Source organism: Schistocerca cancellata, chromosome 4 (genome assembly GCF_023864275.1).
Source record: "Schistocerca cancellata isolate TAMUIC-IGC-003103 chromosome 4, iqSchCanc2.1, whole genome shotgun sequence".
Classification (NCBI taxonomy): Eukaryota; Metazoa; Arthropoda; class Insecta; order Orthoptera; family Acrididae; genus Schistocerca; species Schistocerca cancellata.
Window position 1 is genome coordinate 569473210 of NC_064629.1, and position 27393 is coordinate 569500602.

Consider the following 27393-nt stretch of genomic DNA (forward strand, 5'->3'; position numbering starts at 1 on the left):
TAGTTAATAAAATGTTGACGTTCCTAATGGAGTATCAGGATTTGTATTCTTAAATTCGTCATAGGCCTCACCAAGTCATAATCATATGCTTCTTCTGAATCTCCTCTCATTTTCCACTACTGTGATCATTAACAGATTTTATATCATGAATACCAAGAATAGTTAGACTAACATCATCTCAACTAAAATACTCAATTAGTTAATTTTTTTGTTTCAGCTGACAAACTTCTTGAACCTTGTGTGGGTCTCTTAACTATTTTATTTCAGCAAGATCCAGTTCCTAAATCAGTTTCCTATAAGCAGCGATCTGTTTCCTTGGACTATTTGGAAATGACTTTATTGCCTTGTTTGGTTTGTTTCTGACATATTTTTACGTTTACTGCCCCTACACAACCTTTGTCTAGTTTCATCCTTCTCTGTCTTTTTTAGTAGACTGCGTTTGTTCATCAGCAGTTCCTCCCTATTCCTCATTCTTCTCTCTCTCTCTCTCTCTCTCTCTCTCTCTCTGTCTCTTCTTTTAAGTATTCTTCATTTTTCAGTTGGTCTTCCATCATTTTATGCTGCAGCTTTCTTATTCTTTCTGTTGAAGAAGTCATTATCCAGGAATGCAAGATACGTTATTTACATTTATTTCCAATGTCAGTAGACCTGTATTTGTTTTGTATCCCACCAGTTTAACATTTCACATGAGCAGAAGCAGCTTGTTTCAAATTTTACATACTGGTATTTCATTACATTGGAATATTTTTAAAAATGTGTGCATATTGTCACACCCATGAAAAATATTACTGTCACAGCTGTGACAGCATTCCGGGATAAAATACAGTTATTCTCAAAAAATAATAGTTTTGATTTGGCAATTAATATATTTTCTTAACATCACTTCCCTAGAATATTAAAAATTATTAAGTACTTGTTGAAACAAGAAGCAACTTTGTCTTTTTTGTCACAGGTGTGACAGTAATCCCTGTCACTTTCAAAAAGAGAAGAAAACTCAAAAGAAAGATCACCTGGAAAAAATCATTCAATGTAGGATATCAAGGAAGTCTATTGTTACATAGCAAGTTGCTCAATGTTGCATCATCTGTTCCACAGAAAGCAAATCAGTTCAGCCAATATAACAACGTTTCGTGGTGTTCGAGTACATTAACGTAAAATCTTTGGGGTGACAATTCATAACTAAATATCTTGATTACAATAAAAATGAGTTTCAAATCATTAAAGTTTATATTTCATTAGTTCATTCACATGCCCAAATACGTACTTCCTTGATTTTTTAAAAACGGCAATTTGTCTCTTTTCATATAGAATGAGCCTGTGTCCTCCTCTGCATGTTTGTGTGCACAGTACTAAGATAACTGTAACATGATGTATCTGAATAATCTATCTCAAACAGCTGGCTTGGGAGAAGTATTTTTATGAGATATTTGTCACAGAAGTCCGATGGTCATTCAGTAAATGATGCCCCAAATTTTTTTACAGCTGTTAATGTAAATAGGAAAATGTCCCTTTAGATGCTTCAAATTCGATGTTTCTTCTGCACACGGGTGCAGTTTCGAGCAGTTCACACAGATGGCAGAGCTGTAGTGAACCATCAAAATGACATATATGCAAGGCACACTTTACAAACAGTGTGGTTTAATTGAATTCTTTGTTACAGAAAAATACCATTGTAAACATCCATAAATGGTTGTGTACAGTGTATGGTAATGATTGATAGCAATAATCTTGAGCAATGGGTAAAGAGAGTTAAAGCATCAATAAGTGCAGAAACTGAGCTCCAAGCTATAATCTATGTTCGGAACATCCTGTCACAGCCACTGCTCCTGACTTGGTGAATCACACGGGTGCCATTATTCGTGCAATCTGGCGCGTCACAACTTGACAGTTGGCTCTGCAGCTACTGGCGAGTGCTGTAAATTTATGTGTTGTTATTGAGACTCACAAATATTCAAAGGTGTGCCCAAGGTGGGTTCCATGAACGTTGACAACAGACCACAAGATTCAGAGTGATGCCATCTCATCTGAACTGTTGGAGCAGTTTGGGGCCAATGGAAAAGCCTTTCTTTCATGCATTGTTACAGCTGTAAACAAAACATCTACATCTACATCCATACTCCGCAAGCCACCTGACGGTGTGTGGCTGTTACTGGAGTGGCACCACTTGCAGTCATCAAAAATGAAGAAATTCAAGGCAGTTTACATTGTTGGCAAAGTTGTGATGACAGTCTTTTGGGATAGTGGTCGTGTCATTTTCATGGATGACTTTCCAAAAGGGGGTAAATCATTAATTCAGAGTCTTGTGTGAAGACTCTGAACAAATTCAAGAATTGTTTCTGACGTGTTCGGTCTGACAAGAATCCAAAATAAATCTTCCTTCAACACAACAATACATGCCCAAACCCAAGTATCACCAAAACTGGTTTGGATTTAATTGCATCATCCAGCCTGTAGCCCAAATGACCCTCATACAGTAAATATACTTTTAAGTATATGTATTCATCTTTGAGTGTACATAGGAGTTTTCTGTTATTAAGGGTGTGCCATTTGTTGCACAGTTTATGCGATTAACTCTGTAAATTCGTATGCTTCTCTCATTCTTGTTGGAAGTGGAAATGTGTATGTAGATATGCTCCGTTTCTTAGAGGTTGTCTATGGTTTCTTTGAGTAACTTTTATTTAAGAAGAAATTATTAGACTAAGAATTGGTATGACATCTACAGAATGTAATATATTAGATTGCCTTTTGTTTTAGGATGTTGTTTATGCGCTGGCACATGCCACAGGGAAGACTGGTCGGTTCACTCTGATTGAACGGTGGAGAAATGTTGATAGACTTCTTGCACCACATGAACATCCACTTGAGGTGTGTTGGTAATGTTGTTATTCTTCAAAAGTATTTATGAAAGCTTTTATTCTGTAAAATGAAAAAAATTCTCAAACAGTTCTATTTTGTCCTATAGATCTTGACAAAATGGGGAGAGTATTCAAATGATGTGCAGTTCATTCTGGAACGTTCAAAGTTGGAGGGACCAAGAATAAGTGGACAGCAACAAGTACGTCAAAAACCGGTGGATCCCCTACGAGGCCTAGTTACGACAGCTACATCACCATCTTTGGGGCTTAACGAATCACCCGACTGGCGTACAAATTCACCACATGTGCCAGATCGGAGTAAAGACATTAGGAAATCACTGACATTCAGTGGTGGCCATCATGGACATGTGCTGACAGAAATAAGACGGGGTGACAATGTAGGTATAGTTAAAGGTGTACCTCAAGTGAAACAACCACTGGAGGTACGAGATGACCAAGATTTGCCTAATAAGGTATTAGACAATGGTTCTCCTAGTCAGACCGTGAACTCTTCTAATTCTGATGGCACTGCCTCACCTTTTGGTTACCGCAGTACTGGACAGGGAAGACGTGACGCTCCTCCTCCACCATACAGAGAACCACCGAGACCTTCATCTCCACCTCAACGCTGCCTTCCGCCATATCGTGACCCACCTCCTCCGGTACATACTCCACGAAATGGGCCTTCACCGAGCCGAGAGACAGCAGTTTCACCTCCGCCATCAGCTAGCCGTAGTAAACCAAAGAAGAATCTGCTCAAGGTAGGTTACATAAGCAAATATCAATGATGCACAGTTTGGTCCCTTAATACAAGAAAATATTTTCAGATTTGAGAACAAGTCAGAAGTTGGAAAGTGTAATTTTAACAGTTTCATTTACTCTGTAAATACTTTTTTGTTTTCTGTAGCTATTTCATATGTATTTTTTCATCTGTTTTTATTTTGAGATCTCATATTTTTGTAGGTACACACAGTTTGCTATTCTTTCTATCACCATTTTCTTTGGGGAGGGGACGGGGGCTCAACTGTGGTACATGTTGCTAGTGGTTGCTTTACTTTTGCCGGTATTGTGTACATTTTAATCTTAACAAATTTTCAGAATCGCTGAAATTTAAGAAAGCCCCAGGGCCTGGTGGAATCCTTATCAAATTGTATACCGAATTTGCAGCTTAGTTAACTCCTCTTTTAACCATAATATAACATAGAACCTCAAATAGAAAAGCTGTGCACAGTTGTTGGAAGAAAACACACATCACAGCCATCTACAGGAAGGGTAATGAAAGTAATCCACAAAACTAGCATCCATTATTATTGATATCTTAGAACATATTCTGCAACCAAATGTAGTGAGGTATTCCAAATAAGATAACCCCTTCTATTCTATCCAGCACGCATTCTGAAAACATCAGCTGTGCTAAACCTAACTTTTGCTTTTCTCACTTGACATCCTGAAAGCCTTGGATCAAGACAGTCAGGTAGAAGCATATATATATATATATATATATATATATATATATAATGATAAGATTTCAAAGAGGTTGAAAGATTGCTAGAAATGTAAAATTATACACTGTACAAAAAGATAAACATATTGACTTTTGATATAATATCAGTTATTCACAATTAGAGTAAGTCAGTTTGTATAAATACTTGGGTATAACAATATGTAGGATTATGAAATCGTTAGTGCGCCTGGAAAGTGTTTTCAGGCACTTGCTGTTTATCTTGTATATTAGTGACTTTGCAGACAATATCAATACTAAACTTAAACTTTTTGCAGATGATGCAGTCATGTAGATTCATAGGTAAGGCAGGTGGCAGACTTTGGTTCATTGTCGGGGTCAGGATATTGAGAGAATACAGTCAGTCTACAAAGGATACTGCTTACAAATTACTTGTGCATCCCATCTAAGAATATTGCTCCAGTGTATGGGACCAGTACTAGATAGGACTAATAAGGGATATATTGAGCCATGGTAGACCATTACAGAAATGCTGATAAAACTGAACTGGTAGCTGCTTGAAGATAGATGCCAACTATGCATTGAAGGCCTACTTACAATCTAGAAACATAATATTTATTGTTCCTGAAGGGACCACAAAGACAAGATTGCATACACAGAGAAATTTAAGCAGTCAGTCTTCCCACACTCCTTACACAAGTGAAATGAGAAGAATACCTAATATGTGGTGCTGTGGGAAGTACCCTCTGCCATGGACTTTACAGTGGTTTGCGGAATATGGATATGGACATAAAGAACATATTAAAAATAATAATTGTTTGTTGTGCAGCTCTTCATTTTGTTTACAAATTCTTGTATATAAAAATTTCATGATTTTGTAAACTTCGTAGTAGAACTGACATTTATTTGATACCACTAGATATATACAGTGTGACAGTTATTGAACTATATAAATGTAAGTTAGTTACGAACTAAGGCATGTACACATATTATTCAACATATAAATGTCATTACAGATAATCAAATTTAGATTATGACATGTTTGATGTGCCTGCCTTCATTGACAACAATGTGATGCAAACAAATAGCGAAATTCTGCATGACCAGCTGAAGTGTAGGAACATTGATGACATCGATGACCTCTTGAATGGCTGTTTTCGGGTCAGCAATGGTTTTGGAGTTATTGCTGCACACATTGTCTTTAATATATCCCCATGGAGTCGCATGTGTTCAGATCTGGATAATATGGCGGTCAATGGAGGCTCATGCCAGTGACCTCTGGGTACCCCAGAGCCAGAATGCGGTCCCCCAAAGTGCTCCTCCAGGACATCACTCTTCTGCTTTGATGGGATCAAGCTCCATCTTGCATGAGCCACATCTTGTCGAAATCAGGGTCACTTTGGATAATGGGGGTGAAATCATCTCCCAGAGCCTTCACATACCATTCAGTAGTCACCGTGCCATCAAGGAACATCACACCGATTATTCTGTGACAGGACAGTGCACATCACACAGTCACCCACTGAGGGTGAAGAGACTTCTCGATTGCGAAATACTGATACTCAGTCCCCCAAATGTGCCAATTTCGCTTATTGACAAACCCATCCAAATGAAAGCGGGCTTCATTGCTAAACCAAACTGTACCATGTGCATACTAATTCCCATCATACCCCACACCCAATCATACAGTTTGAACACCTGAACTCAAACCGTTCAGAAGTAATTTTATTTCATATAGTTGAATAATTGTCACCCTGTACATTTTCTGGTACACCCAGTGCGTATTTTATGTAAATGTAAGTTTTGTTTTGACCACTCTATGTAATTTTGGTACCCAAAGAGAATTTAATCTTTGCTGCTACAGTATAATTATCAAGTTTTTGTTTAATACTTCATTACTCTCAGTACTTGAGCATTTGTTTTATTTGTACTGCTGCCAGATTATTCCCTAAAAATTAAGTTCATTCTGTTTCATTGTTCTGCTAGGTCTTGTTTCATCTTTTTCATTCACTTACTGCACTTTTGACATCATTTACTAGTTTTTTTTACATGTACAGTAAACCATTCAGGTAATAATGTGCACTTATTAGAATGATAATTTGTCTTATTTTGTTGTTGCCAACTAGTACACGTGAGCAGTTGTCTGCCTTGCATCTCAATTTCCATTTATCAAGAGTTCTACCATCTTTTCTACTTTTTCACTGTGAAATCAATTTTTCCAGTTGTATGATTCCTTTCATTCTCTGATTTGTGTCAATTCTGTTTGCAATAACTTGTTTCTAATTGTTTCCTCCATTACCACCCTTACTAAAAGTGATTTTGCTTCTTGTACTTCTGGTTGCCTGTTCTGTAAACTAATGTTCATGTCAGTTGTTATTGTTAAAGTTCACTGTAATTACATTTCAGTTATGTCATACAATTTTAAGGTGTTATTTTCCTCTACTTCTCCAAAGTAGATAATTATATTGAGTGGTATCTATTCTTTCTTGTGAACCTGGCATCATTGTAATTGTATTTCAGTCTTGTATTTGCTCTAATCAAGGTTTCAATGTGATCAGATGAATGTAATTTCCTAACTCAGGTACATCGCAACTAAACCTTCCCTTAAGGCCTGATTCTTTGGTTATAATTAAGTTACATAATGGTTTGAATTGTACATAAATTCGATGTCATGCTTTGTATTTAGTGTAAAATTGTGATACATTTTTATTTATATCGTAATGGTGTGTAAATGTATTTGTAGGATTTTCAGCAGTCTGTGGAGGGGAATGGCGATTGCCATCAAGAGTCTGTTCTTTACAATGCCCAGTACAGAGATCTGATGAGGCTTGTCAATTACCAGAGAGAAAAACTTGCTGCCCAGCAGGCAGAAATTGCAAAGGTATGCAGTTCATTGGAATTTATAGTATTTCAGCCTTTAAAATATTGGTATTGCTTAAATATGTCTTTTTATGTTCGTAGTGAAATTATTGCTTTTAGGCTAGAAGCACATTTCCCTACCAACGATTTCTATACAGTTTTTGTGGCAGCATTGGTCCTCTAAACAACAACATTGCCAGTTGTATCTCCCATACTTATTCAACCAAATTTGTAATCTGTCTACAATGGTCTTATATTTTAAACACTAGATTTACACATGTTTGTTGGATTTGTTGACAACTGTAACTAAAAAAATTTGGATTGATGATAATTTTATTACTTCTGTAACAGGTATAAGAAGTGCAGCCTTGGGATTTGATGCACAATAGTATGGGAGATGTAAAAACATCTAAAGCATAACACATTAATTTTAATACAAATCTTACCCTTTTAATAATCTGTAACATTCTCACAAATGCTATATCATCATTAGATGTTTCTCATCTGCAGTTCCCAAGAAGTAATCTAAACAGCAAAGAATAATTAGAAAAAAATCATCTGACTTGAGTTAGAACACTGCAAAACATTGCTGAAGTGAAAAATAACCTGTAGGAAGATATGGAAAAATTTCTATGCATATTAGATGTCACCAGTCGCTAAAAATGTATTTTATCAGAACATTATCAGAGAGGTTCTATATTATTGGTATGTGTAGAAATTTTCTGTTGTAAATGAGTTACAGTATCCTAATCCACCTTCACCTATTCAGCTCTGTTGGTGATTTCTGAATGAAGTAATAGCAGGACATTTGGATCCTTAGACCTTTAAAGCTACATGGCAGAAGAATACTTCTGTGAGAGAGGCAGGCATATGATCACTGAAAGGATAATCGGTGCCTGCAATGGCAGCATTAATTGTGGTGCCTCTAGTGGTGGAGCTGGTACCACGAATTACCATGGCAACTGTGAGAGATGCGGTCGATAACAGACATGGTGTGCTTATGCTTGAGGTTGTACTGTTTACACAGCATCTCTGTGGGGGTATCGTCAGTGGCCTTGAGGGGCAGCAGCAGCTCACAATATACGTCTGTGTTGTGAACTGGTGACTCCCAGGGAGGATGCTATAGATGGTTATATGTTTACTCCCTGTACATCACTTAGTTTAAAATAAGAGAAACAGTTCTACATAATTTTCTTTCTATGTTACTGGAAAAGTTTATCGTCTCTAATTGTCCACTCTAGTTTGAAATTCATATTGTTCAGTAGATTTTGTTCCAATACATATAAATGCATTTTCCCTTCTAGTCTGGTTATTCTTCCCAGCTATTCAGCTCGAATGTTCGGTGTTATACAGTGGCATAGTTAGCTGTTAGATACCACAGATGTACTATCCATAGATTATCTATCCCCTGTAGTTCAGTTGCTTACAATACCATTTTTTCCTTTTACAAGAGTAAAATTAAAAGGTCTTGTTTCAGGAATTAAAAAATCAGAAATACTGTGATATTGACTTACTTTACTTGTGCACGTAATTAAGCAACTGCATTGAGATGCCGTTATCAGTATCCACTACTTTACAGAAGCGTTTGTGTCACTGTTGCACCCTGCCATTCTGTCACTGTTATCCATGAAATAAATATGTGTGCCATGAGCAGATTATCCCATTGAAAATAATTTATAATCTTGGCTCTAATCACACTGTTTGCTGCTTTAGAAGTTCGAAAGAAGGAAACATGTCCAATTGCAATGATTTGTTTTACTGGACATGATATACATCATGGCCTATTTCATAAGCCTAAATACAAGATGCACATAGTGAAATAGACATCCATCAATCATAAGCATTAGTCTTATTGTTAGTGATGAAGCCTATTATTTGCACTCTATAATGGCCTTAAGATTTGAGCCAGTCAAGCCCATTAAAACAAAATATTGCAACTGTAGCTGATAACCACCCTTCAGTGAATATCACTAAATTGCAGTGGAGTAACAACTGTCAAATAAATTGAAATTTCATTCCATGATATGCTTCATGCTTCTGGGCTACACAATTCACAAGAGCTCTGGCATCTTTTTTTATGTCCCGGTTCGCCTAGACAATGCAAAAGCTCACACGTGGCTCACTAACAATCAATCTCCACCATCTCGAGAATGGCGACGAGCAATTCTAAGGTGGACAGCAATGTTACAGTGTGTTTACAAGCTATCATGTTACACACATATTGTCCATTCTTCACACATACTGAAAGAAATTTTACTACATTGGGCACTGTCACTAATCAGTCTAATTTTCAGGTATCCATCTTGCACTATGGTTTCCATAAATTAAACCCATGATAATTCATGTTGTATGCTAATACAGTCAAACATCCTACTGAAAATGTATTGTGGTCTACAGTTGCATGTAGGTTTTCTCATGCCGTGCTCTCCACCTATCGTGTCTCCTGCCTGTTTTCGCTGTAGGCCATGGTTCCCAAACCTTTCCTCAGATGAAACACTTTGAGAATCCTGGCATTTTGCTGGAACACCTTGCTTATTATGAACGTTAATAAAATTATAAACTTTTAAAAATGAGAAAAAAAACTTGTTTTATCCAGTGATTACTTAAATTTAACTCATTACTGTAACACAGAAATTACAATATTTTTTTTTAATAAGAAGAAATGCCCTTTTAATAGTTTTTTGTGGAGGACATATTCACTTCCCATGGAACACAGTGTGATAACCCCTGCTATAGACTCAACGTCCTGTCATGCGTTCTAAATCCTGAGGTGAGGTGAACATTGCCTCCCAGTTCTGCATTGTTTAAAGTAATGAATGATTCTCATATTTGGGCATTTATTATTTTTTAAATACATGTTTAACAAAAACATCTTACCTGCAGAAATTTACTACAGTGTTCTTCTCATCTTTTGTACGCATATCCAACTATTTTCGTTCTGAAATTGGACACAGTAAACAATGAGTAGTGTAGCTTAGTAATTCTGAATGGTATATGAATGAATTTCTGTATGATGATGATGATGATGATGATGATGATGATGATGATGCTCGGTTTGTGGGGCCCTCAACTGTGTGGGTATCAGCGCCCTTACAAATTCCCAACCTTTGCTCAGTCCAATCTCGTCAGTTTCATGAATGATGTGGACAACACAAACACCCAGTCATCTTGAGGCAGGTGAAAATCCCTGACCCCACCGGGAATTGAACCTGGGACCCCGTTCTCGGGAAGCAAGAACAAGACCGCGAGACCATTAGCTGCGGACTGATATCCTTGGGAGAGTCAACTGTGATAAACCCTTCAAAAGTATGTTAGGAACAACAGCAATCTGTATCTTATTTTAACGAAAATTATCACAATTAATGATTTATTTCATTACCAGTGACCGATTTCGGTCTTAGCAGACATCTTCAGACCAGAGGATGACACAATTGGTGACCTACGTAGACGATAAGCAGAGCTGTAGTATATGCCGGGAGGCACCAGTTGCCAGCTGATGACTGGTGCCTCCCAGAGTATACTACAGCTCTGCTCATCATCTACCAGTCATCAACTGCTGATGACTAGTGCCTCCCGGTGTATACCACAGCTCTGCTCATCATGTATATGGGTCACCTGGGGTGTCACCTTCTGGTTTGAAGATGGTCTACTAACACAGAAACTGTTCCACCTGGTGTGTAAAATATGTGAGACGGGTGAAATAATCTCAAATTTCAAGAATGTAATCATCCCAATTCCAAAAAAAAGGCAGTACTGACAGGTGTGAATATTACCAAACTATAAGTTTACTAAGTCTGTTTACAAAATACTGACTCAAATTATTTACAGAAAAGTGGAAAATCTGCAGACTTCAGGGAAGATCAGTTTGGGTTCCGAAGAAATGCAGGAAAACTCTAGGCAATACTTGACCCTAAACGTATGTTAGAAAATAGATTGAAGAAGTTAAACCTACATTTATAATATTTGTAGATTTAGCAAAAGCTTATGGCAGTTTCGACTGGAATACACTTTATGAAATTCTGAAGGTACCAGGGATAAAATACAGGAAGCAAAAAGTTATCTACAACTTGTATGGAAACCAGACAGTAGTTATAAAAGTCGAAGGACATGGAAAGGGAACCACTAGTTGAGAAGGGAGTGAGGCGGGGCTGTAACCTAGCACCAATGTTATTTTATGTGTATATTGAGCAAGCAGTAAAGGAAACCAAGGAAAAATTTGGAAAATGATTTTAAGTTCAGAGAAAAGAAATAAAAACTCCGAGGTTTGCTGCTGAATTGTAATAGTCAGATATGACAAAGGACTCAGAATAACTGTTGAAATAAATGGATAGTGTCTTGAAAAGAGGTTATACGATGAACATCAATAAAAGTAAGAGAATTGTAGTGGAGTGGTGCTGAATTAAAATGGGTGATGTCATAAGAAATAGATTAAGAAATGAGACATTAAAAATAGTAAATGTATTTAACTATTTGTGCAGTAACTGATGATGGCTGAGGTAGAGAGGATGTAAAATGGAGACTAGCATTAGCAAGAAAACATTTCTGAAAAAGAGAAATTTGTTAACACTGAATATAAATTTAAGTATTAGGAAGTCTTTGCTGACCGTAGCCTTGTACAGAATTGAAACATTTATAATAAAAACTGCAGACAGGGTGGGGATAAAAACTTTTAAAATGTGGTGCAACAGAAGAATGTTGAAGAGTAGATGGGTAAATTGAATAACTGATGAGGAAATTCTGAATTGAATTAGCAGAAAATGAAACTGCATGCACAAACTGACTAAAACAATGGAGTGGTTGGCAGGACACATCCTGAGGTGTCAAGAAATTGTCAATTTATTAATGGTGGGAAGTGTGGAGGGTAAAAGCTGTAGAGGAAGACCAATGCTTAAATACAATTAGCAGGTTCAAATCGATGTAGGTTACAGTAATCTGCAGAGATGATGGAGCTTGCACAAGGTAGACTAGTGTGGAGAACTGCATCAAATCAGTCTTCAGACGGAAGATCATAACACATCACAACCTCTATAAATTACTCATACATTTTTATTCCTTGTAGCAGTTAGTAAAAGTTTCATTATATGACTCAAGTATTGCTTGATTAGATTGTGTAATTTGCAGTCTTGACTGATTGATCTGCTTGAAAGGTGGACAAGCAATTCTTGAGATGAATTCACTGCATGAATATTTACATATTTACCTTATTCATGTTTTTGGTGTAAGGCTCTTGGGTAACTTATTTTCATTTTTTATTTTCTTTCTTACATTTAGTATGATGCTGAAATATCATTTTGGGAAGGTAAAACACGAGAACACCAACAACAGATGGAGTTCCTTTCACAGGAAATAGCAAGATATGAAGCAGCAGCTCGCGTAAGTGAAGAACAAGTGAGTAATTAAATGAATATTGTTATCTTCAAATGGTGGAATTTGTGGGTTACATATTTTAATTTGAATATTAGTCAATAGTGATTTATTCTTCTCATAAAATACGCTTGTTAGTCATGTGATAAAGATATAGGAGCCTCGCCAAAATTAATAATATAATTCACTGATATAAAATTATATCTGCTGAGATGGTACAGCAGTCTAAAGTTAACAATTTTTTCCCCTGAGAATGAACAGTTGTAGTTACATAATAACGATCAGTGTCATCCTGCTTAGATTATCAGTTCATTATTCAAGAACCCTTCCACCAAATAGGAACATTTCTGTGGGAATGAATCGTGCAGCTTTTATATTTTTCGCTAGACCTAACTTTGTGTTCGGAATGTTTTATCTTTTAGCCTCTTGAAGACTTTTCACTTCTATCTATTTAGCAATCTCTAAGTATATAATTCCAATCGGTGAGCAAACATATAAATGATCTAAATAATTTTCCAGAAATATTTCTAGTTACCTGGAACACGTGAGGCAATACTGACCTTACGACTTATCTTAGAAGAAAGATTAAGGAAAGGCAAACCTACTTTCCTAGCATTTGTAGACTTAGAGAAAGCTTTTGACAATATTGACTGGAATATTCTCTTTCAAATTCTAAAGGTGGCAGGGGTAAACTACAGGGAGCGAAAGGCTATTTACAATTTGTATAGAAACCAGATGGCAGTTATAAGAGTCGAGGGGCATGAAAGAGAAGCAGTGGTTGGGAAGGGAGTAAGACAGGGTTGTAGCCTCTCCCCGATGCTATTCAATCTGTATATTGAGCAAGCAGTAAAGGAAACAAAAGAAAAATTCGGAGTAGGTATTAAAATCCATGGAGAAGAAATAAAAACGTTGAGGTTCGCCGATGACATTGTAATTCTGTCAGAGACAGCAAAGGACTTGGAAGAGCAGTTGAACGGAATGGATAGTGTCTTGAAGGGAGGATATAAGATGAACATCAACAAAAGCAAAACGAGGATAATGGAATGTAGTCGAATTAAGTCGGGTGATGTTGAGGGTGTTAGATTAGGAGATGAGACACTTAAAGTAGTAAAGGAGTTTTGCTATTTGGGGAGCAAAATAACTGATGATGGTCGAAGTAGAGAGGATATAAAATGTAGACTGGCAATGGCAAGGAAAGCGTTTCTGAAGAAGAGAAATTTGTTAACATCGAGTATAGATTTAAGTGTCAGGAAGTCATTTCTGAAAGTATTTGTATGGAGTGTAGCCATGTATGGAAGTGAAACATGGACGATAAATAGTTTGGACAAGAAGAGAATAGAAGCTTTCGAAATGTGGTGCTACAGAAGAATGCTGAAGATTAGATGGGTAGATCACATAACTAATGAGGAAGTATTGAATAGGATTGGGGAGAAGAGAAGTGTGTAGCACAACTTGACCAGAAGAAGGGATCGGTTGGTGGGACATGTTCTGAGGCATCAAGGGATCACCAATTTAGTATTGGAGGGCAGCGTGGTGGGTAAAAATCGTAGGGGGAGACCAAGAGATGAATACACTAAGCAGATTCAGAAAGATGTAGGTTGCAGTAGGTACTGGGAGATGAAGAAGCTTGCACAGGATAGAGTAGCATGGAGAGCTGCATCAAACCAGTCTCAGGACTGAAGACCACAACAACAACAACAACAACAACCTGTTTTAGAAGTTTGTCATCTCATAGATGTGTGAGGTGGGGACTGTTAAACTTAACATTTTTAAATAATGGGTGACATGGTTTCCTTGGATCCGCAGTATGCACATTTCTGATGACTTTTTTCTGTCTCTTCAGTATACTTTATATATAACTAGAGCTTCCCCAAAAAACAATGCCATGCCTAATTACTGATTCAAAATAAGTGTGATATGCAATTTTCCGTGCACTGGACAATATTTGCTTTGCAAATGCAAAACTACATAATTTGCTCGAAAGGTACTCAGTATTCTAGTTCTAAATTGTACCTTCATTTAGTTCTAGAAATTTGCCACATTCGGCTTCTGCTATGTCATTTTTAAGATTTATTTTAATTTCCTGGCATTTTGACTGTTGTGTCTTAAATTGTACCGTATGCATTATCATGTCTATAATTTGTACAAGGTGGTTGGGCCAACCATGAACATGCCAAACATACAATAAATGAATAAAACATCAACACACATATTTACAGTGTATACAGTGTAATAAAATTGTACATGTCTTTTGTATAATTGCTTGCTTCTGTTCCACACTGCCCAGGAAATATTTAATAACATCATTCTATTTTCATAATAGCCTCACTGCATGTGTTCTAAGATCTGGACCGCGTCTTAAAAAAGTAGTGCAGTTAGATGCATTTGCATATAACGAATGGGAGCAGTGATGTGTGCATTTGTGTGCATTGAGCGGAAGCAAAGACTCCATACTATGGTGGCATTCATAGTGCCCTCCATAAGAATATGGCGAGCTCTGCAGATAGCAGGGCTTTTGGTGGCACATGCTGACAGTGTGTTTAAATGACATGTCTTCTAAGGAGATGTGGTTGTCACGTGGTGTGCCATCTGCAATTGACGTAGACGCCATCAATACTACATTCCTCCTCCCTCCCTCTTGAGCACCCCTTCCCCCAATCAAAAAAAAAAAAAAAAAAAAACACCGTCTTCACATAGTGTGGGTGCAGGTGACGATGTTGGGAGCTCTGTGCCACGGTGCAGCTGACGGAGTTGGATGTGGTGCAGTGGCAGATGATGCCAACCGACCTGTGTTGCAACATTTCATCTTGCAAACCATTGGGAACATGTACCAAACAATTGGGGGTAGGACATACAACCAACAGCACAGGTGGGTACAGCAGTGGCACTGCTAAGGATGCTGAAGGCTGTGAGGCTGACTGATGTTGCTGTGAAAGACAACGGATTAGTAGCTGCATTAGCAGCTGCCTAGGAAGTCAGGCTACCTCTATGGCAGAGTTGGCTGCTTACTCATATGTCCAGGATTAGGCAATGGCAAAGGCTGCTCAGAGTTGTTTGCAATGTTTCTGAAAAATGATATTATATGGCAGGATCACAATAATCACAAAACAAAGTTGGTTTTGATGCCACTGATGGGTGCCTGTTTTGCTGTGAACAGTATAGTGAGCTCAAAACTTTGTCCTTCATGTTGAACTTCATTGGAAAGTTAGCATTTGAAACAAGGTGTCTAGGTTGGAATACATGCAACAAAATTACGGTGATGGTGACATTTTAACAATTTTTCTGCTGAGGCATCATGAAAAGACAGAGTGCGAAAGGTACTAAGAAACATTAAAAAGGCATTTTCTCTTCAGTGTAAATCATGAAGTTTGGATGTTTGAGCCTTGAAAGTGTGAATAAAATTTTCAGCTTCACCATCCTATTGAGGAGAGACTGGAGCTGTTCAGACATGTTTAATCCTATTTTACCAGCAAAATTTGTTGAAATTCCAATAAGGAAAACTGCAAACCATTGTCCGAAACAATAGTTTGTGGCAAGACTTCTAAACAAAAGACAGAAACAAGTACCTTTGATTGTGCTAGCACTAGTCCTCAAGTTTGTTGGAATGACAAATAGGTATCTACTGGATGCATTGACAATGTACTCGTAATGTGTTCCATAAAAGACTGGTAAAACCAATACGAATGTTTCGCTAAGGACCATCTTATGGGGTTAATTGTAAAATTTTTGATGGGGCTCTGCTTGGTTGTCTATGCAGTGGGCAGTAATCTATTCATTCATCGTATCAAGACAGTGCGACATACAAAGCTTAGTGATCCCTCGTGTCCTCTTTGTAAAAATCTGAAAACATTTTGCTGTAATGTTGCGGGAATCGTGAATAGAGTTTGTTCATTAGAAGTATGAAGTAAAATCACACCATTTTGAAGAGAAACTTTGTTCCATTGAGCATGATATTTTAGCGCTAATGCATCTGAAATTAATTTTGGATTTCAAGGCCAACCCATCTGAATATAGTACTGCAGCAATTGTTTTATAGGGCCTTCAGTGTGATCTCGGCTTGATTACAGGTGCACTGTGCATGGGCATGCAGGAACTCAGCAGCCCACTGCAGCCTTTCAGACCAGCCCCATTCTGAGCATTTGTGCTGAGAATAGTGTGAGCTGCCGCTTCACATTAGGTGATGGCTTCTCATGGTGTAACGGACCTGTAAGAAGCTGTCTATTCGATACACATCTGTGTATCATACCATTGCTTGGCCACCAATGGAAAGGCTCTTTCATACTCTACACTGAGCAATGAGTCCCTATGGGATTCATGTGAAGGATTGCCTTTTAGAGATGGGTGTGGCTGGTTTTAGTGTTTTACACCAAGGTCAGAGCAGATCTCCACCTTAGCTCCTACTGAAGCCCAAAATTATTTTAGACATGATGCATTTTAAGAAATACTGCATTCCAGATTTTATGTTTCAATCTCTGTTTTTTGAAATTTTAGATAGGCATCACAGTTTTAAAGTTGTGTACACTGACAGCTCCAAACAAGGGGACTCTCTTGGTTGCTCAGTAGTATTTCCCAATGGTGTCTTTAAGATTTGCCTTCCCTGTAACTATTCTCTTACTGTATTTACTACTGAACTTTTTGCGACCTTGAAGACACTGGAGCAGATGAGGCATCTTCGGGGCAAACATTTTCCCATCTGCTTCAATTCTCGTAGTGCCCTACAACTTCTGCGGCAGTACTCCGAGCAGAGAAAATTTCCCAGTAAATCCGTGACCAACTGTACGTCCTACAGTGGTGAGAGAGGCAGATCTTATTCCACTGAGTACAAGGGCATTTGGGAACTTGGGGAAATGAACAAGCAAATCTGCCAAGGAGGCTTGCAGGGAATGTGACGTTACATAATGTGCCATTTCTGTACAGGCTCATTTTGCTGGAGAGTTGGGGATCCGTGCAATTGTGGAAGGAATAGTGGCTCTCAGTGATGCCAACTGTCTGGCTGTGGCATTCCTTATCCCAGTCACTCTGGTTGGATGAAATGACGCTGACCTGCTTCTGGATTGGGTGCTGTCTTCTAACGCGTGGCTTTTTACTTTGGCAGGAGGTTCCCCAGTCTGTGATGCCTGTGGCATACAAATTAAATTACTGTTCTTTACATGTTAACTGAGTGCATTTTATATCGTTATGGGAGGGCAGAATCAAATTTCAGTGGCTTTGCAGGTTGGGTGGCTCATCCTTTCTATACCAGATTCTTTTCACTGTTTATTTTCTCCTTTTTTAAGTTTTAGGCCTTACACAGTATTTCATGTTCATATTTCTGTGTGCAAATACAAGTTTTGCTGCATTTTTAGTACTTGAAATTGTAGTTGGAGTTTTGTAACTCTGTGAATTAAAATTTTCGTATGGGCACTAAAGAAACTGCTGTTGCATACTCACACCAACCTGTCGTCGTCGACATCATCATCATCGTCATCATCATCATCGTCATCATCATCATCATTGAGCAATTGTAATGATTCATCCTATCCAGTAGGTTGTATGACACGCTGACAATCTGTTTCTGATGCATCGAATTCTGGATCACTTCCCACAGGTAGGCGAGACAGGGTGTCTTTCTTTGCACACTTTACTCAATAGGGGGATAAGGAATTTCATATTGATAATTCAAAAGAATTAATGACTAATGTTGCAGCTTCTGTGCTGTATAAACAGGCACATCTGGATGAGAAAGAGCAGTCAATGGCTTATGATCAGTCATGAGAAAAAAATTCCTGCCATGCAAATATTTACAAAATTTTATGACACCATATATGGTGGCTAAGTCTTTCTTTTCCAGCTGACTGTAATTGACTTGTACCGTGTTTAACATCTTAGACATAGATGCAATGAGACACTCAGTGTTTCCAATCTTGAGATAAAATTGTCCCTATTCCATGTGATGATGCATCAACTGCAAGCATTACCGGTTTCTGCAGACTGAAATGAATATGACATGGGCGACTGAGCAGTGCATTTTTCAACCTTAATTTTCTGTCCACAGTCCATTGGAAAGCAACATTTTTATGCCAGAGGTGATGCAAAGGAGCAACATTTTGTGCTTTGTTCAGAATAAATTTAATGTAATAAGTAAGTTTTTCTTAGAACTGCATGTAATTCCCATTCATTTTTGGGAGAGGGTAATCTCTGAATGGTCTCTAAATGCTTAGTTTCGGGACGAGTGCCATGGGTGTCAGTAAGATGTCCCAAATATTCAGTTTCAGTATTGAATAATGAATGTATCTGTAGATTGCAGTTGAGTCCTGTGTCAGTTAAAACTTAATAAGATACTCCAAATTTATGAGATACTGTTCCAATGTTCGTCCGGACACAGTGATGTCATCCAAATAATTTTAATTAGACAGAACTTTTGACATCACTTCTTCAAGAAAGTGTTGAAACAATGCAGGAGCAGATGCACTTCCAAACAGTTGTATGACACAGTATTAGTACAAGCCGACATGCTTATGATTACCATAATTTTTACCATTTCCTCATCCAGTGGAGGTTGAAGGTAAGCATTGGCTTAATCAGTTTCGGAAAAGAATTTTCCACCTGCTAGTTGATCTGTAAGCAGCTCAATATGTGGAAGTGGGAAAGAATCAATAAGTGTCTTGAGTGTTAACTATTGCACAAAGTCTGATTTTCACTGTTCAATTTTCTTGTGATAACTAAAGGAGGTGCTCATTAGCCTGCAGAAACGTGTTTCAAAACTCCGATTTGTTCCAGTTTGTGAAGTTTAGAAGCAACTCAATCACAAATGGCTTGAGGTACTGGACTCGCATGATAAACTTTCAGTAGCATAATCTGCACTTGAAAATTCTTTATCTGTCCCAATGTGCAATCAAACAAATGTCCATATTTTTCACAATTGTTGAATGCAGGCAGGGGAAACTTGAGTATTGATAGCATGTGCATTGTCTTGAATTTTCAAACCAAAAGAATCAAATGTATCCATCCCAAAAATATATTGACTAGAAAGAGAGTGAACTAATGTGAATGGTGCTAATGCAGTAACATTTTTATATTTTGCTTGCTGAGATTAGAGATACATTCGCTATTGTAAGCTGTGAGGTGCGGTTGTGATTTCTGTAGCTTAGGGTATCCAAATTGCTTGTATGCATTCTGATTAATTAATGGACTGAAGCACTTGTGTCTGAAATAATACAGTTTGATTCCAAATCTATGAAGAGATAAATGAATCGGTTGCATATATTACACTGAATGTGATTGTCAGTTCTGAGTTGAGAGCAAAATTTTGCACTGTACATGTAGCTTTGTGATTCCGGAACTTGTATCTACGGTTGCAATGAGTATTGCCAGGATGAGAGGGTAAGGGTTCAGATCTGTGTGTGGGGGGGGGGGGGGGGGGGGGGGCAGAGTTGGTATTCCGTGTGGCAGAAAAAGCAGTGTCTGCAATCAAGCGTTAAATAACACTTAACCAATACTTTGAAGCACGTGAACTTACAAGAAATCTGGCTTGGCATCTCATGCACTGATTATTCCATTGCTTGTGATGCTTTAAAATTGCTGCCTGTATCCTTTTGTCAGCAAGGTTCTGAATAATTGCATTGTAAAACATTTCATTACATTGTGAAACTTTTCATCTTGAAATGAAGCTCCACAAGCACCGTTAAATTTAAAATTCTTAGTGATACCCATGAGTTCAGTGTCCATTACTTATAAGACTGATTACTCTGATTTTAAATGAGCAGCAGCAGCTACGTGGATCTGTGACTCAAATTTATCTGTTTTCCCTTGCGAGTTCCTTGTAAGATAGGGTTTGATATTCTACTAGAGGGAACACTTTTTGACACCATCACACAATTTGTACTCCCACCCACAAAAATAAGAAAGGATATTATGAGTTGCCTGAGATTTAGTAGACTGTAAAGTGCTGCTCCAGTTGAATTTTGTATTCTGTCCATACCTCCTGTTTTGTATCAAAGGAATGGAAGGGAGGAGGCAGTACCTGTCAGCTGGATTTCTGTTCATCAGTAGTAATTGGCTGCTGGGCTTGTTGTGCTCAACAGTAATGTTTGTATTTGTTGGCTCTGAAACTGAATAAGTGCAGTGAGAGATGGCTCTCCAGTGGTTGCCGTTTTCTATGAAACTTAAGTACACTTTAAGACATAGAGAGAAAAAAAAACCAATTGATTATATTTCGACACTCCTGGAAGAGGTAATTGATTTTTGTTGACAGATGATGTTTAATCATGTTCCTTCGTATTCATCAGAAATGTTTGTTGTGTCTGTAGTTTGTATGAAGTGGTTGGACAAATCTTGAATACTCCAAACATTTAATAAATGAATAAAACATCAACACATTTATTTACAATATGTACAGCATAGTAAAATTATGTGTATCTTTTGTATTACTGATTGTTTCTGTTTCACATTGTGTAGGAAATATTTCTGCATGTTCATTGAATATTAACATTTTACAGTGGTCATAGTAGTCTCACTGTGAGTCTTTCGATATCTGGGTGGTATAGCTTGGTGTGCAGGGTCTTAAAAAGATGCATGGGTGGTTACATTCCCATGTAGTGCATAGAAGCAAAGATGGCATACTCTGGTTGCATCTGTAGTGCCATCCATAAGATTATAGCAAGCCCTGTACATAATTGGCTCATCGTGGTGCCTGCTGGCAAGCTTAAATTATGTGTGTTCTGTGGAGCTGCGGGTGGCATACCACTTGTGATTGACATAACACTGTCAATACCACATGCATCTTTGAAACAATAGCTGGAGCCTCATTTCTAAACTATTGAATGTATTAATATTGCAGTCAGACATGTTCTGCTTCACAGTTTTCAGTTAAAACAAATGCATATCTGCAAACAGAATTGATGTTGATGACCAACTTATTAGCATAAAACAGAAAAAGTAGGATGGGAAATATTTAGTTGTACATTCAGTATTAGTTGATTGCCTTTTAGATTGGTTTCTCAAATAACTTCTTAAGGAGGAAAAAATCTGAACATCACAACTGTTGGGGAATTGTGATATTGAATTTTATTGGTCAGTGTTTAGTACATCAAACCATTGTCTTACTGGATTACTCTTTAAGTTCTGTAATAAAAAAGTGCTTCACAATAACTGTTGCAGTTTGAAATATTGGCAACACTATAAAATTTGTTTGAAATACAACTTCCTCACAGCTAAATTTTGTTCAGTGATGCATTGTTAGCACAGATTGCTGCTTTGAAGTACACTTACTTGAACAGATTCCATGTGAATTTTGTGGTAAATGAACTCTTACATTCCTTGAATTATATTTCTTCTTCTTCTTCTTCTTCTTCTTCTTCTTCTTCTTCTTCTTCCATGCCATATTTCTCATGTCTCTTTGGGTTATCCCTCCCAATCTTGTTACACTATTATGATCGTATTCGCGTCATTTCACAATGCATTCCCCTTGTTTTCGAGTAATTCTGTAGGATCCTAAGCCATACATTCATCAGTTATCTGGGCCCCCTTTTTGGTAATTTTATGTCTAGAACTGTTCTTGGTATATGATTAAGTTCATGGTACATGGCATGTCCATACCGGTGTAGAAGATTCTTTTGGAGCTTTTCCTCCATGTTTGCTACCTTAAACAAGCCCCAGATGTGGCCATATCTGACTCGCTGTCTATTAGGGTCACTCCTCCAGACTAGAGACGGGCAAATTCATTCACTCGTTCACCATTCCTTTTTTTTTTTTTTTTTTTTTTTTTTTATCCAGTTGTGGATGCTACATGGATTTTAGATAAATTTCCAGAAAAAAATCAGGTATGCACAGAAATTCATTGATTAGCTTATGTAGACATGTTGTATACTTCAGTTTCCATAGCCAAATGGATTAGTCACTTGATGTGATGCACCAGTGTATACAAGCCAAGTAGAGAGAGGCTAGAGCAGTCTGAACAGTACAGATTACGGAACATGCTTACAACCCAGTGCATACAACCCTAATCATTATTAACTTTTGATGGGTGTTTGTAATAATAGAAAGTACAGTGTCTTCATTTTCACATTGTTTATAGAAAATAATATATACTTCTGTGGGCATTACTAAAATGAAATAATTAGAAGTAAACTGTCATCTGTCAAACCAACATTAGACTACAGTTTTCTTGTACAATGAGCTGGCGAGTAAATTAACTACACATCAAAGTGTCATAGTATCTATGTGGGAAGTAAAGATTTACTGGGAAAAATCATGACTTCAAACACAGGAGTTGAAACTGTATACTAAAACAGAAGCTTTGTATTAGCAACAGGGGGCAGTTACATAAATATGCTGGGAGATGGCGGAACTTCATAAGTAAAATAAATAAATAAAAAAAACTTTTTCTTATTCAAGACCTTGGCAATATAGCCCACATCATTGCTTTGAATATCCTTACAGTTGGAAAAAAGACAACCAGTTTTTGATCAGCAGTCAGCTGAAAGGGTCTCCAAGGTTCATATGTGGAATCACTCATCAATTATTTGAGAAAGAGAATTCCTGAGCGAGCACAGGCAGCCATTAACAGACAAGACTAAAACGAATATGAAATTCAACAGTTCACTAAATAACATATTAATGTATGTAAAATATAAATTTTGTGTCCAAATTTATTTGAAATGAAAAGTTCACTACTTGCTCGATGCTGATAATTTTAGGCATATTTATATTGTGTAAATTACTGCAGAAAAAGGCATGATAAAATTGTTTCTTGAGACTCGCACTGAATGGTGGTTTAGTTAAATCATTAGTGTTTGTCACAACAGCTTAAAATACCACAACTTTTCAATGACTGGGTGTGTTTTCATTGAAGGCATTTTGGTAAAAGATCTCTTGTATTTATCTTGAAGACATAAGAGATATGAAGGGATTATATTGATAAATTTTGAATTAACTGCGAAGACTCTTCTCTTAGAACCATCTCGTAGATTATCTTTCCATGCTCCTAGGGGATCCATCATGCAGGGTGGACGGCAAGTGCCGTTTACATATTGATAAAGTTTTATGTTCCTTGATAAAGTTGAATTATGACCACAAGAAGAGACTGCAGTTTGTTTTATTGCTGTTTTCCTTACTAGTATGTATCCTGTGCCACTTCCGAAGGCAAACCAATGTAATTGGGTTTCAGAATTCTTTCAAAACTTTCTGTGTGTATATTATGTTGACAGTAGTATACCTGTAGTATAGCTTCACAAAAAACTGAAAAATCATTTATGGTCCCTGTCCTGCGTTATACTGTCTTAATCTCCTAAATCAAAAATGAAAATGGCCACTACACTGAATCGTGAAACAAAACCAGTGGATAAAAGTATATAAGAATTCACGGAGGAATCTACCAAATCCCAAAAATTATGACTAATGGGATTGAACAGTTTGTTTCTAATAAAGTAAGAGTATTCTTAAACAGGTTTGATTTGAGTGAAGAGTTCTTACAATGGATACTTCACAGTTTCATGAAAATGAAGATGATGTCAACACTCTACACCTAGTTACTAAACTAAAGGTTGTAAGTTATCTGGCTGAGACAGTGAAATAATTATGTACACACAGTATTTAGTGCATGTTTTAATGTGTCTTTTGGAGTGTGATAGTGGACAGATTACTGTTACTATGCCATTGCCAATATTTTGATCGTATGGATCCATGTTAAAGCTGAACTGTTGACATTTCTGGAACAGGCTCATTTGTATACCTCATTTACACAGAAGTAGTTCATCTGCTCATGAAATCAGCTTCCTTGTCACTAATTCCCACCTTTTTGATGCCCAACTCATATACTTAAACACATGAACAAACAGTACTTCTTATTGTTGCCACCTTTCCATGTGAAACATGCCCTTTCCTACAGAAGTTGATTTGTCATGTGAATTCAAAACCAACCTCATCAATGCAACAACTCTTTGAGTTACTTTGTCATCTTCATACACGAGCAATTTTCTTGGCCATCTCATCCACACACAAAACTAGTGAATCTTCTCAACAATTACACAGATGAGTATCCATAATCACACATTTCTGTTATACCTTGAAATCTATCTGTTAATACATGATGTGTACAAGTTTTAAAAGTCAAATCCTGAAATGAGGCCTACAATACCGCGTATTGTCCTCAAACCACCACAAATAGCATTTTGTTGCCACCAAATTGCATAACTTTTTGGTCAGCTTCTTTATCACTTATTTATGTATTCACTGTGTTTGCTGTTTAAAGTCAGTATTTCTTAAGAGGAAATGCCTGCTACTTTTATTGACATTCCTATTCAACCTCTGAAACAAGTAGAGTAACTGAGAGCTTACGCATCACAAATTCTTATTGAACCTGGTTTTAAAATCTTGATTTACGCATGCAGATATCAGATATCACATTCATTTACACTATGTGTCATCAACATTAGTTTATTGTTCTGTTGAATTGGAACAAACCGTAATGTACAACATACTTGAAGCATTAATAGTGATTATAAAAGATACGTTGCGTCACCAACAGTACCTCTCATAGTCATAAACTAAACTTTTCCTTATTTCTAATGAAATAAGTCAACAGGATATTAAAATTACTTTCCTTTTGGTCTTTTCATGCCCCTAGTTAATTCAGCACCAACAGTTTTACTACTTGTGTATTCCTTACTTATGTATAATTATGCAAAACATATATCCCATATTACATACACATATAGCAAGGTATTTCTTCCTCATGAGACTCACTTATAGCTTAAATATTGATAGATTGTCCTCATAATTCCAGTTACGGCAGTTGGTGAATGTAGAAGAAGAGAGTGAGATTGTGCGTCAGCAAGAGAAGACTTTGAAATCTGAACTCACATTGTTACGTTCAAAACTTGCAAACTGTGAGACTGAATTGCTTCAGTGCAAAAACAAAATAAGGTAAATAACACATGAATTGGTTTTTAAAATGTTACTTTGTACTTGCACTTGTGGTATTGAATTAGCTGTCTCATGCTACAGTTATAATCTGATGATTTTACGTAGGAGTAGTGAAATTGTTAAAGATAAATTCTTTATTGCCCAAGAGAATGTTTTCTTGAATTCCATGTGAAATAATCCCTAAAATGTTGTAAAGGGACTTGATTATTAAATTCACTTCTGACACGGGTACTGCTAACCTTGATGTCATACACTCTAAAACACAACAACAGTAACCACCAACACCAACACTTCAGGCCCTTATGTTGTTTTGTCTGACCACCTCCATGGTCTAATAGTAACTCACCGGCAACTGATGCAGAGAACCGAGGTTTGATTCCAGGTGACAACATTAGATTTGTCTGTCAAGAAACCAAAACAAAAAACTACTTTGTGTCATAAGACATCTATTTAATTTTGTTTATTTTGGTTCATTACGTTCATCTATATTTTACAGTTTTAAGTTATCACTTTTTTGACCACTTCACAGAATGTGAGTTTAATTAGAAGCATTCCTAAATTGCTACCTGTGGTTTACATGGTATATATTCTTCTATTGATCTCAGTTTGGGTTATAAACAGGCCTCATGAGCATTGAATAGCCCTTCATTTCAACTTAGTAGCCCCCCCCCCCCCCAATTGTGTGTGTGTGTGTGTGTGTGTGTGTGTGTGTGTGTGTGTGTGTGTGTGTGTGTGTGTTTCCCTGGATAGACATATCATGTCTAACCATCTCTCATAAATTAAAATCTGTTAGGTTCTTGTATGGATAAGCCAGTACCATTTTAAAAAGTTTCAGCTTCTTTTCAATAGTGGCACTATATTTCAGTGCAATAAATATAGTTAATAAATTATTTTAATATCATTTAAAAATAATATTTGTATGCCTATCCAGGCTGTTGCTAGAGGAATTGCAATTGGAGCAAAGATATGTGCTGCGGGAATATGAAGATAGACAGTCTCTGGAGCGATCATTGTTGGGAGAGATGGAACGTTTGCAACGGGAGGTGGAACAAGCACGTCAGAATGCTGAGATGTCTGCTCTTTGTGCTGAGAATTTGAAGAGAGAGGTATTAACTGGTATTATGATTGCTTTTATCCTTTTTGTGTTAAATCTTAGAGTTATAAATTATTTTATGAACAGTTTGGTATTATTAATTTTAAGTCATAAATTCTGTTATACTGAGATTTGTAGACTTTTGATACAGATATACAATGTGAAAAAAAAAAAATTGCCATACTTGATGGTCAGCATTCAATTCCTCATCCCAGTTCAAAACAAAAGTGTGTCTTGGAAAACATAGTCCTCCCAATGGGTTTAATATAAATGCGAATTAAGAAACGAGGCTCTGGCAATGCTGTAACTGCTTGCAGCATGGCCAAGAACAGGTAGCATGAACTCTGTGTTGTCTTGGAGCTGTCCCATTAGTATGAGGCAATGCAATGGGGAATAGAAATGCAGACTCATCAGTGTTACAGTCAGTTTTATGCCAAACCTTGCAGTTAAAGCATCAAATTGTATCCATTTTACACCTCCACAGTACGGTATCTTGTGTGTTTCTTTCTATTACTCTTACCTTTATTTAAACATTAAGATGTAACATAAACTTCTTGCATATGTAAACGACCACTTTGTTTTGTCCATGACACAAATAAAGCCAATACAAAATAATCATGGATAAATGTATGATACAGTGACACATTAAACTTGTTTGGAAATAGGCAAGGGCCCAAAATCACTCCTCCCACAATTCCATCCTACAGGTTTATGCCAAAGTGTGCCGGAAAGTCATGTTCGTGGGTTATGTGTGGGTTGTGTTCCGATCAATAATGGCTGTTGTGGGGTTGAAAATACCATCACAAGTGAAACTAGATACGTCAGTCTGTATTATGTTCTTCATATAATTTTTGTTA

The 27393-nt window shown here is 37.1% G+C and overlaps 1 protein-coding gene across 2 annotated transcripts in view; it reads left to right on the plus strand.

Annotated features, from left to right (window-relative positions):
• The window catches only part of LOC126184534 (ras association domain-containing protein 8), a 91781-nt gene that overhangs the window by 36000 nt on the left and 28388 nt on the right, over positions 1 to 27393 (plus strand). Inside the window, exons 2-7 of one of the 2 annotated variants that reach the window (XM_049926940.1) lie at positions 2755 to 2865; positions 2963 to 3616; positions 7061 to 7198; positions 12448 to 12549; positions 25304 to 25443; positions 26375 to 26549. In XM_049926940.1, the coding sequence (XP_049782897.1) occupies positions 2755 to 2865; positions 2963 to 3616; positions 7061 to 7198; positions 12448 to 12549; positions 25304 to 25443; positions 26375 to 26549 (1320 nt within the window). Of the gene's footprint in view, positions 1 to 2754; positions 2866 to 2962; positions 3617 to 7060; positions 7199 to 12447; positions 12565 to 25303; positions 25444 to 26374; positions 26550 to 27393 lie in introns of both variants that reach the window. The other variant, XM_049926939.1, reaches the window with a different exon arrangement.